Source organism: Poecilia latipinna, unplaced genomic scaffold (genome assembly GCF_001443285.1).
Source record: "Poecilia latipinna isolate Pla-1442-1.1 unplaced genomic scaffold, P_latipinna-1.0 Scaffold2199, whole genome shotgun sequence".
Taxonomy (NCBI): Eukaryota; Metazoa; Chordata; class Actinopteri; order Cyprinodontiformes; family Poeciliidae; genus Poecilia; species Poecilia latipinna.
In genome coordinates, this window is record NW_015114815.1 from 49,958 (window position 1) to 60,346 (window position 10,389).

At 38.3% G+C, this 10,389-nt stretch overlaps 1 protein-coding gene across 2 annotated transcripts in view; it reads right to left on the bottom strand.

The window, feature by feature from the left end:
* Positions 1–325: 325 nt before the first annotated feature.
* The window catches only part of nxf1a (nuclear RNA export factor 1a), a 21,553-nt gene continuing 11,489 nt past the window's right edge, over positions 326–10,389 (bottom strand). Inside the window, exons 5-23 of one of the 2 annotated variants that reach the window (XM_015017878.1) lie at positions 8,344–8,533; positions 8,174–8,257; positions 7,982–8,086; positions 7,751–7,831; positions 7,150–7,219; positions 6,863–6,951; positions 6,668–6,775; positions 5,824–5,933; positions 3,526–3,562; positions 2,288–2,356; positions 2,104–2,159; positions 1,884–1,991; positions 1,702–1,760; positions 1,508–1,623; positions 1,380–1,422; positions 1,211–1,289; positions 892–1,074; positions 752–812; positions 326–670 (exon numbers count right to left, since the gene is read on the bottom strand). In XM_015017878.1, the coding sequence (XP_014873364.1) occupies positions 632–670; positions 752–812; positions 892–1,074; positions 1,211–1,289; positions 1,380–1,422; positions 1,508–1,623; positions 1,702–1,760; positions 1,884–1,991; positions 2,104–2,159; positions 2,288–2,356; positions 3,526–3,562; positions 5,824–5,933; positions 6,668–6,775; positions 6,863–6,951; positions 7,150–7,219; positions 7,751–7,831; positions 7,982–8,086; positions 8,174–8,257; positions 8,344–8,533 (1,687 nt within the window). In that variant the 3' untranslated portion in view covers positions 326–631. The remainder of the gene's footprint in view (positions 671–751; positions 813–891; positions 1,075–1,210; positions 1,290–1,379; positions 1,423–1,507; positions 1,624–1,701; positions 1,761–1,883; positions 1,992–2,103; positions 2,160–2,287; positions 2,357–3,525; positions 3,563–5,823; positions 5,934–6,667; positions 6,776–6,862; positions 6,952–7,149; positions 7,220–7,750; positions 7,832–7,981; positions 8,087–8,173; positions 8,258–8,343; positions 8,534–10,389) is intronic. The other variant, XM_015017879.1, reaches the window with a different exon arrangement.

Genomic DNA, 10,389 nt, shown 5'->3' on the forward strand with positions numbered 1-10,389 from the left:
TTAGTAATCAAGTATTTTATCAATTATTCTGACAGAAAATAAAAATAGTCACATTCTGCAGACTTTTATGTATCCACTTAGAAATGCATATGAAAATGCAAACATTTAATTTTTAAGTAAAAAAAACTGTATTGCCTAACATGCATTAACTTAGCATTTCTTTCATGTACACTTGATTATTAGTAGCAAAGGATACATCTGGAGGTAAAATACTATTATTTACTAATACTATTTACAGAAAGTTTTTTTCTTATGTCAAATGCAAATATGCATAGATTTTTTGTAATTTTGGCTTAATTATGATCCAACAAAAAGAGATGTAAAACAGTTGTCAAAATATATTTTATTGCTTAACGTACAACAATAAGGAATTCAGATCAACAAATTTTAATCCTAACTGTATGTTTTTATCCTATGAACATTTCCACTAGTGTCTATACAAATGACTATCAAGTAACATTGCATTGACAACAAAAACTGCATCATTAGCCCTCAGGTCAAAGTTGCCATTTAGCAGATAAAATAGTTAACACAGGTAGACCTAATCTTGATAAGAAGTAAACAATAAAAGAAAAATGTATTAAATAAAATTACAGCTGATTTTATTTCACAGAGGTTTGACTGGAAGCATTCACTTTATGAAGGCTACATCTGGGATCTTGCCCTCCGCCTGTGGGAAAAAGAAGAATATTAGGGTTTCAGCTGACCGAATCATTTGTTTTAAAAACAGAACATTGGTGTGAAATGTTACCTTCAACTGGGTGAAAATCTGTGCTGCCCTGTTGAAATCCCACTCATTGTCCTGCAGACACCTGCAAAGGTTTTCAAAATATAAGTACACTTGTCTTCAGAAACACTTCATAAAAATAAGTCAGTAAAAATAAGACTCACTTTTGTGACCATTCCAGGTTCATGCCAGACTTTAGTGAGAAAGCAGTGAGCATCTCTTGTTGTGGTGCGGTGAGGGTTGGGACGGGACTGGAAGACGGGGTCGGGGCTGGAGCCACGAACGCTCTGCGGATCTCCTCTGTGGTGGCCATTCGGATGAAAAGCTGATCGTTCACGATGCACAGACTGAAAACAGAGAATCGAGATTATATTTTCTCTACTACTTCTAACTAGCTTGAGCATCTCTTATTTGTTAATATCTGCAGGGTTTATTATTTTCACAAAAATATGGCGCCTATTGATGGCCATTTAATAAACTAACCCAGAATTTCCTGCTGGGACGGTGATGAAGACCCGGGAGAAGGCCATCGTAGATTCTCTGGACTTCCCGTCAACAACAACTGAAAATAAAACAAAACAAAATCCAGTTCAGCGCAAAATTCTATTGTGGATAAAAACTAAAATTTAAATCAAGAACTTCCCAAAATTACCTTCTTTAAAGACTCCACTGACTGTGAATGATAGTAGTGTATTCTGTAAAAAGGAAATATTATTGAACAGAGGAACCAAACAGGAAGAGAAGATTACGTGAAGGATTCTGGAATAAGCTTCAGCTCACGGTGTAGGTGTTCACATCTACGGTAAATGAGGCAATGTCGTGTTGCGTTTTTGGCAGCTCGTTGAGGAACGCCACAACGTTCAGTCGAGTGTGCTTCAGAAGCCGAAATCTCATTGCTAAAAGCAGAGAGAATTAAAAAACATCAGGCATCTAAAAGAAACAGACAAAACATGGAATGAAGAGCTTGAACTCACTGGAGTCTTTGATCCTCTTCAGGTTTCGGCTGTCTTTGTAGTATTCGCCCAGACTGCTCCTAAACGCAAAAATACAGCTGCTAAGCTCAGATTTAAGAAGCATCCTCTAGACAAAAAAAACTTTCCTAAATGAAATCAGAGCAACTGAGGAATTTCAGTGGCTTCTTGTACTGCTGTCCTACCTGGAGGGGTTCTGGGAGGTGTAGGGTGTAGTGATGGATAACGAGGCTCCATCATGGTAGGCATCCAGCAGAGGCTGCCTGTTCCCAGAGTCGTATATACTGTAGTACCTGCAACACAGTCAAACATTCAGGCTCTCTCATGTTGTTCCAGAGCGTTACAGGATACAACAGGAGGATTTTATGTTTTTTAATATGCAACATGGTGAAATTTAAAACTCACTGTTGCAAGAACCGAAGGATGAGGGACTTGATTTCATCTGATCCGAAGCAGCTTCCCTAAATGAACAAATAAAGACGTTCTTAAGGCGCATTAAAGAGAATATTCAACAATAAAGCATTAATACAAACAGACAAGGTAGTAAAGAAGGAAAATAACAGTCTGAGCGCAACAGTAATGAACGAACCTTGCAGGGCGGGATGGCAGTCGGCGTCTCAACATCAAATCCAATGGGAGGTGGGAGGTCGTGTCCATCCTGACAGGAAACCAGAGGAAAAACAGATTCATCATGAGCGATTCTTCTGGTCAACCATCTGCATGTCAACCCATGTAAACAGAGCAGTGACAAAATATTCATAATGTGACGAAACATGTCCACATTTTGCCGCATTATGGTTGTATTTTATTGGGAGCATAATGTTGCAGACCGAAGTGAAGCAGCACATTTCTGTTGTGAAGTGAATGGAAGCTGATACCTGATGTTCAGATTTAAATTAAGAAAATCTTTAGGTGTAGAATGCATTTCCACTGTAAAAACAAAATCTTACCAAATCTTATCTAGTTTCTAGTGCAAATATTTTAGTACATGAAGTACAAAAAAACTAACATCCAAATAAGCTTCCTTAGTAAGACAAAGAAGCTTGTTTTAAGGCAATAATTTCTTTAAAAAGTATTTCATATAAAACATGGAAAAAACATCTTACAAGTGAAATAATCTACTAGTGGAACTAGCACCTTTTCATCAATATTAAAAAATTATTAACTTATAAAATAAGCTCCTGTATCTTTCTGAAAAAGTAGATCAAAAATAAGATTGTTTCTGCAGTGTAGACACATTTCTCCTGTAGGGAGAGAGCAGCCACTCAAGAGTTGATGTGAAGATGGATGGGGCAACAGACTAGAATGGAAAAACTAATAGAAGCCAAGAAAAATACTGCATATATGACACCTGTAATCTTCAACAGCTCAAAGTGCAGACTGAAATATAACTGAGGATATGTGGCAAAAAGTGATGGACAAAAATCATCCATAAATCTAAAAGAATATAAAAAATGTCAGTCTTTCTACATGTGAAGCTGGTCGAGACGCAACACAAAAACCTGCAGCTTTAATTGCAGTGAAAGGAGTGGCATAGGGAGCCTGAATAAAAATGCACTTTACACCTCTAAGATTTGGATTGGGCTTAGATAAAAACAAAGCTTCACTTCCCCTGTCTGCCTACAGATGGCTTATTTTAACTTGTGGTTGTACTGTGACAAAATATGACCAAGAACAGGATGCATAAAATAGTTTTAATGCCAAGAAGTCCTCAGAACAAGTTTTTCAAGATGCATTGGTTTTATATGACCAGTTAGTAGAGACAAGTTGATGGTGATGATGATAATTGATAAGCAGTGACGTTGACAGATTAATATGTGGACCTACCAGCTTGAGGAGCCGAGGGAACCTCTGCCGCACGGCACTGGTGCAGAAAAAACGACAAAAAACCAAAAGATCATCATCCCACACTACCCACAATGCAAACAGGAAAATTTAAGCAGATCCCCAGCTGACCCAATTTAACTTCAGAATGCTACTTTTTCCTTCAAATGTCATCATGTAGATTCAATAATGAGTACACTACAGCAACAAAAGAATTTTTGTCTTCCAAATGTCCCTCGGTTTTATGCTATGCACCCTTCTCCCAACCCAGAGAGTACTTACCAGCAGTATACTCACGCTCTCCCCCCCATTTTGGTGATATACAAAGATCTGACATGGAGGAGCAACACAAGCACACTTTTCTAGGAGTACACACATACAAACACACCAGCAGCTACTAGACTGAGCTGGAAACCAAGGTGCACATCCATGTTGAGTTAGTAAAACAAAGAGGTTATGCATGGCTGGGAGAGAGGTGGTTACCGCCAGTCTTGTGTTAACTCTCCCCACAAAACTCTCACCAAGATGTTGAGGAAGAGACGAGTCTACGTCTGGGTAAAAAATATAAGGTCAGTTTCACATAGAAATGGTCACAACGGGCCCCAATATGTGGAGTCAATCACAAAACTAATCGTGTGTGTGTGGAAACAGCAGAGATAGACAACCTGAGGACAGAGCTGAAAAAACAAAGAGGACAGCAGGTCTCAGAAGCAGCTGGACCCAGCAGTCCCACCACTCATTTTATAGTTTTCCTCTTCTGAACAAGCTTAGCAGCTACAGCTTTGGTAGCGCAGTTTTAGGAGTTAGCACAACTCTGTTTTGATGTGCGTTTTTCTGTTGTTTTTTTTTTTTGTTTGTTTCTTAGCTCCATTTGTTACAGAGCAGCTACGTGAACAGTTGAGACAACTGGAGTGATAAGATGCAGCACCATATGCTCATCAAAGTGATTTTTTTTTGTGTGTGCCGGCTGCAGCCTTTGGAAACTTGAAGAGCTTTCTGGGTGATTTTTGTGCCATGTTTCAACTTCAGAATCCGTTTCTTCTAAGATGAAGGCTACCTGCCAACATTTCCGTTTATTGCACTGTAAAGCAGGGGGGGGGGCTGTTGTAGCCCGTAAGATCAGACATATTGGAAGAGACTAAATTTCTCTCTTTGGCTCTCTTCACATGGATCAGTGATCCGTGGTAAATCCCGCTCCACCTCTGCCCAAACGGCTTGGCCTGTGAAGTCCCGACTCTTATGTTTTGTCTCGCCGTGCTTTTGCTGAGCCTGAGCTCACGGGGGACTGAGGCAGAGTAATCGTGACTGTGCCTGCCTTAGGTCGTCCCGAGGTTTCGAGGTGGGATCTTACCCGTCATAGGCTATCCAGCCTTCCATACTCGCCTGAGACAGGCGCCGACAGGGCACTGATGCTGTGAGGGGAGGGGAGAAAATGGCTGCACATTTTCTTTGCTTCGTCCAAACATCTTTCAAGATGGCAATGAGTTTCCTTTTCCAATACAGCACATGCAAACAGCAGTGCTGTAACTTCCGAGTTTGGGAATGCACAAAACATTTTTTTTTTTCCTGCGTCACTCTGAATTTATTTTGATAGGATTTGATATGAGGATTGTGTGTTTAGCAACAGATGAGAGGAAAACTATGTAGAATGACAGCAGGGGAGTGCCGGGTAGAGCATCAACGGAGAACCATAACCAGAGAACCAAAGCTGAAAACGATTCCCCAAAGTGACACTGAAAACTGCCAGCAAGAGGCTGAATGCTCAGAGTGAAATGGGTTTAAGCAAACTGAAAGAAAGACCAGATTATTCTGCAGTCTGGAGTCCTCGCAGCAACATTTGGAAGGGAGGAATGTTTAGCTAGCAGTGTGAAAGGAAAACAAAGTTGGACAGCAGTAAACATTTTTATTGCCATTTAATGCAAATACAAAGAAAACTTCTGCATGTCTTGAACTACTTTCTGTGCTCTGGTGCAAGTACAAACATTACGCAATCAGAGCTTTGGAAATAATCTTATTAATGGCTTTGTTTATCAGTCCTCTGGGACACCATCTGTCCTGGTGCAGTTAAGATGGTTTCTGTTTGCTGTACAGACACAAGCAAAGTATTTAGTTGACATCAGTTGCTTGGTCGAAATGTTCGCCCTGCTCTGTAAAATAAGTAGTTATGGTTAAAAAAAACCCCAATAACCTGAAACAACTCCAGCGGAGGATTATCTCATTTGGTCGGTGACACTTCCAGATCACATGTTGGCATTCCCCTGCAAAAACATCTGCCATCAGCGCACAGCATCGTTGACTGACCTGATGTACGCAGCTTGATCCTTAAAGAGGTCACACAGAGGGTTCCTGCTCAGCCACAGCTCCACCAGCTTCAGGCCTTTTAACTTATCCAGCTCACGATCCGTCTTTAACTAAAATATCCACACCAGAAACGGACAAAAGGACAGGTGGTGTGAGAAAAAATGTTTTTAGCATATTACAATGCAATGCAGTATTTATACGCTTTTAATGATTTCACTTTAAACCACAAGTTTTAATGTATTTAATAGGATTTTAGGTGACAGATAAATACCAGGCATGAATTTATATTTTCTGACACTCGAAAAATAAAATGCAGCAAAACCAATTACTTTCAGAAAAAGTTTGAAAATCTGACTCTAGATCAGAGGTCTGCAACCTTTACAATACAGCTATTTTTGCCCTCAATTCAGCCAAATACAATTTTAGTCATAAATGTTACAAAACCTTTTTTAAAGAAAAAGAGAACTTATAATTTCTGATAAATATCTACAAGAGGAAATTTGTCATTTAGAAAAAAACCAACATCATTTTAAGAACTTTTGCAAACACAGGATAGATGCCTGCACTTAGTTGTGATGTTGACATTGGTAGGAAATAAAAAAAGCATAGGTTTAACCAAACAGCAAGAACATTTGATATAAAAAGATATTACTGGTACTAATGTAACTCTGATGTGAAAATCTAAGCTATTATCCCATAAAAAATCTGAAAAACTGATATAAAATCTGCATTTGTTTTTATAGTCATTAAAAGTATTAATTGGTTCTTTAATATTTATATCCCGATGATTTAAGGAGCCACTCGTGACCCCGGGTCTAAAGGTCAGTTTAGTAACTCGTCTCACCTCATTCTGAGAAAGATTGAGCGCCTTCAGATTCGGCACTTTGGTCGTCAAGTCCGTAAGATCATCCAGTTTGTGAATACGGTTGTTACTCAGATTCAAACACGCCAGCTGGAAAGATGAAAAGAACCAATAGTGGCTCGATTTGATGCTTTATTCACATCTCTCTGCTTATCTGATGATCACCATGAATCTTACCTCAGGAATGTTTTCTTCAATTATCTTTATGACTGCCTCCATGTTCGTTTTTCTGTTCAAGATGACTTCAATGTTCTGAGACACCAAGTCTGTTAAATAAACACAAATCCATTTGTAGTGTTGGCTAACTGAGCTGATGTAGACGTTACCACATATTTATGCTCTGGACTACAAAGAACTCAAAAATAGAATGTTAATTCATTACAAAACAAACTTTACAAGACTTACTGTACAGCCAAAAGATAAAAGATCTCACTACTTCTTCATGAAGGAAAATATTTATATACCTGGGTCAGTTCGAATGTTGTTCAAGTCAAGTGCTTGCTGGGAACCATCAAAGCGTTTCGCCATGCATTGCTGTCAAAGATAAAACATCGACATTCATGAATGAGCTCCTCCTCCTCCTCAGAGAGGAAGGCCTACACACGCTGATTTAGTCTATGCATCTCTTCCATTTCTAGTCAATGCAATTAGATTTTTTTTTAACTATCCATTTCTTTCCCAGAGCAGTTGAGTTTAAGCCTGCACACCTATGAACTTCTTACTGGAGCTTTTACATCATCATTTACATCCAGTAAATTAAAATGACTTGTGAAATGGGAATTTAAAAACACTTCTGCTCTACTTTGAACTCCATCTGACTCAGAACATGAAAACAAATTAGTTATGAAATGGCTTCTTCTTCTTCTATCAGGTTCTTTAGAACCTTCTGCGATTTGTTGAACTTTTTTCTACTAGTTAATATAAATGAAGGAGGTAACTTCTGTTTTTATTTGCCATGGTTAAAAAAAAAAAAAAAAAAAAAAAAGCTAAACTGTACTGTTCAACACTGGAAAGACATTTTGAATAGAAAAAAAAACCTGAGGGTTTCAAATGTCCGGCGCTCACCTTCAGGTGCTCCAAGTCTTCAGGCTTCAGGTCCGACTGCAGGAAGGATGGTGGATTACTTGGGTTGACGTGTACTTCCACCTACAGGGACCAATGGAAACAAAGGAAAGTAAATAGATAAAATGCAGTTGAGTTTTTGTGCACAAGCTTAATGACAAAAACTGTTCAATTCAAGTGTGAGACAAAATTTGCTTTATGACCGACTGATAATCAGAAGGCGCTCCATCATACCTTATAGCCGTCTGAATCTGTGATCTTGTGAGAACATCTGCGCAGAGCGTTGGCTGCAGCTGAATCCTCCACAAAGAAATGGGCCCTGTGATGGTCAACGTGGTACTAGACGGAGTAATGAGGAGATAACGGTTCAGTCACTGTTCTATAATATTCATCAAGAAAAGCTAATGAGGCAGCGCCAACACTCACCTGTACAGGTGTGTATTGAATCGCACAGATGTTCTGAAGAGCTGTAATCAACCATTTCTTTTCATATTTTCTTCCATGTGGTATCTGACGATCAGAAAATGCTCAATATAATCTCGGTTGATACGTTAAAATCCAGGGATATCAAAATGATCAATAAAGAATCGCCTCACCGTTACTTTGTACCAACTTAACCGGCTTCTCGCGCCTCCAGGTCGGTCTGCTCTGAAACCACTGCTGCCACCTCCTGGAAGTCCTCTTCCTCCTCCTCCTCCTCCTCCTCCTCCTCCTCCTCCTTTCCCCTGCCGCCTTTCTCTGTCAAACCGTCCATCTCCTTTCCGAGATGGTCTTCCATAAGGATTGCTAAAGAACAACAAAAATGGGATTTTTGTAATTAAACGTCCCATCCCGTGTGTGTGTATATATATATATATATATATATATATATATTTTTTTTCCTTTTTAATTTAAAATAACATTTGTGCTCAACAGACATCCTAATTTAAATCAGTATTTATTACTTCCAAACAAATGGAGTAGAAAATCAGACAAAACAGAGGTGAGGTTAACATTCAAAACAAAGTTTGCATCTTTATGCACAAGAAACAATTTTGCATTTTTAAAAAATGAGCTGAATTTCTCCAGGAATATTGCTCTAAAAAGCCCCTTAGTTCCATATGATCTCTTACAATGTTAAAAGCTGCTATGTTATGCTTAATTTCCGTTTTTCAATAATGAGATTTTAGTCTTTTCAGTTCTGCCTATTTTGAGCTTCTTTCCTAATGAACTGTTTTAGGGCCTCTTGACGCTTTAAATCCAAATAACCTGCTGCTGGCCGCAACCCCCAACTCAACATTTATACTCACACAAGAAGAAGCCTGCAAGTAGAAGAGCAATTATACAGCTATACATCTTTGAAAAGCAGAAGTTCGGCCTCCTGCACAACCAACAAGAATGCAACAAGTAGATTCTGAATGATAAAGTCAACAACAAAGCACTAGCCTTTTCCAATAGCCATTGTACAGCACATATAGTGGTAAAACAAGCTGGACAAACATGCTGGAGATCAGCTTGGGTTGCTAGGTAACCGTCTGGACTTCCCTGGGATTGGTAGGTGAAGGGCTGTATCTGCTGATTTGTGACATTACATCAACTTATTGCCAAAACAGTTGGGTGGTTTTTTTTAAAGGTTTGGTTGTGTTTAGAAGCAGTTGAGATCCAAATGGCAATACAAAAACATGCTAACTGGTAATTTTGCAGAATTGGTTCCCTTTAATGTATATTAGCTGTTCATGGAAGACTACAGAGCTCCAACACAGTTCACGTTTTAAATCGCCACAAAGCTGATGTTTTTCCTCTTTGTTTTGTTTATTCTTTCATTCACATTTACAATAAATATTTCTTGGACAGCGGCCCAGAAACAGTTAAAAGAAACAGGAGGTTATTTAAAGACATAACAGGGAATGGCACGTCTGTAAAACCCAAAAAAAGATCAAATAAAATAAAAGAAACAAGGCCGTCTTTGGAACAGGATTCTGCTTACTGTCCAAATCTTTTAACTGTACGTTTTGTCTGGTTTAAAAGTATTTTGTCATTCAGAGAAGAAGCTGCTGAATAGCAGACATCATCACAGAACAAATGACAAATTGAGTTAATTTGGATTCGGACAAATTGTTAGAACTCTATATGCTGTTTTTTATCAAAGGCCTCAGGATCAACACATTGATGTGTTATATACCGAGTATACTACTCCGAGCTGTACTGAGGTTTAGCAGTGTAATACTCTTGTAAACATGATTGTCATTCATGCCACTTACTGTTTTTCATATGTTTAAGGGATTTCCAAATGTAAGATCTTTTTTGAGGGTCAGATTTGAAGCTTTTCAAAATGGTATACAAAAAAACTTGCAAACAAATAGCTTCCAAATATTTATTTGGAAATAAATGTATTTTTATTTATTGTAAATATGTATTAAGTTCAACTGATAGCATAAAAAAACACTTTACCTTCTATTCTACATATTTTGGATACATTTTTACAAAGGACTATTTTTCTCAATGACTTAAAAGTCAATATTGCAAAATGTTTCACCAACTTTACAATATCTACTGTCTGTTAAATCTAATGGTGTCAGAAATAATAATGTGACAAAATAATTTGGATTATATAGTGGCTTTATACAATCAAAATAATTTGGATTATATAGTGGCTTTATACA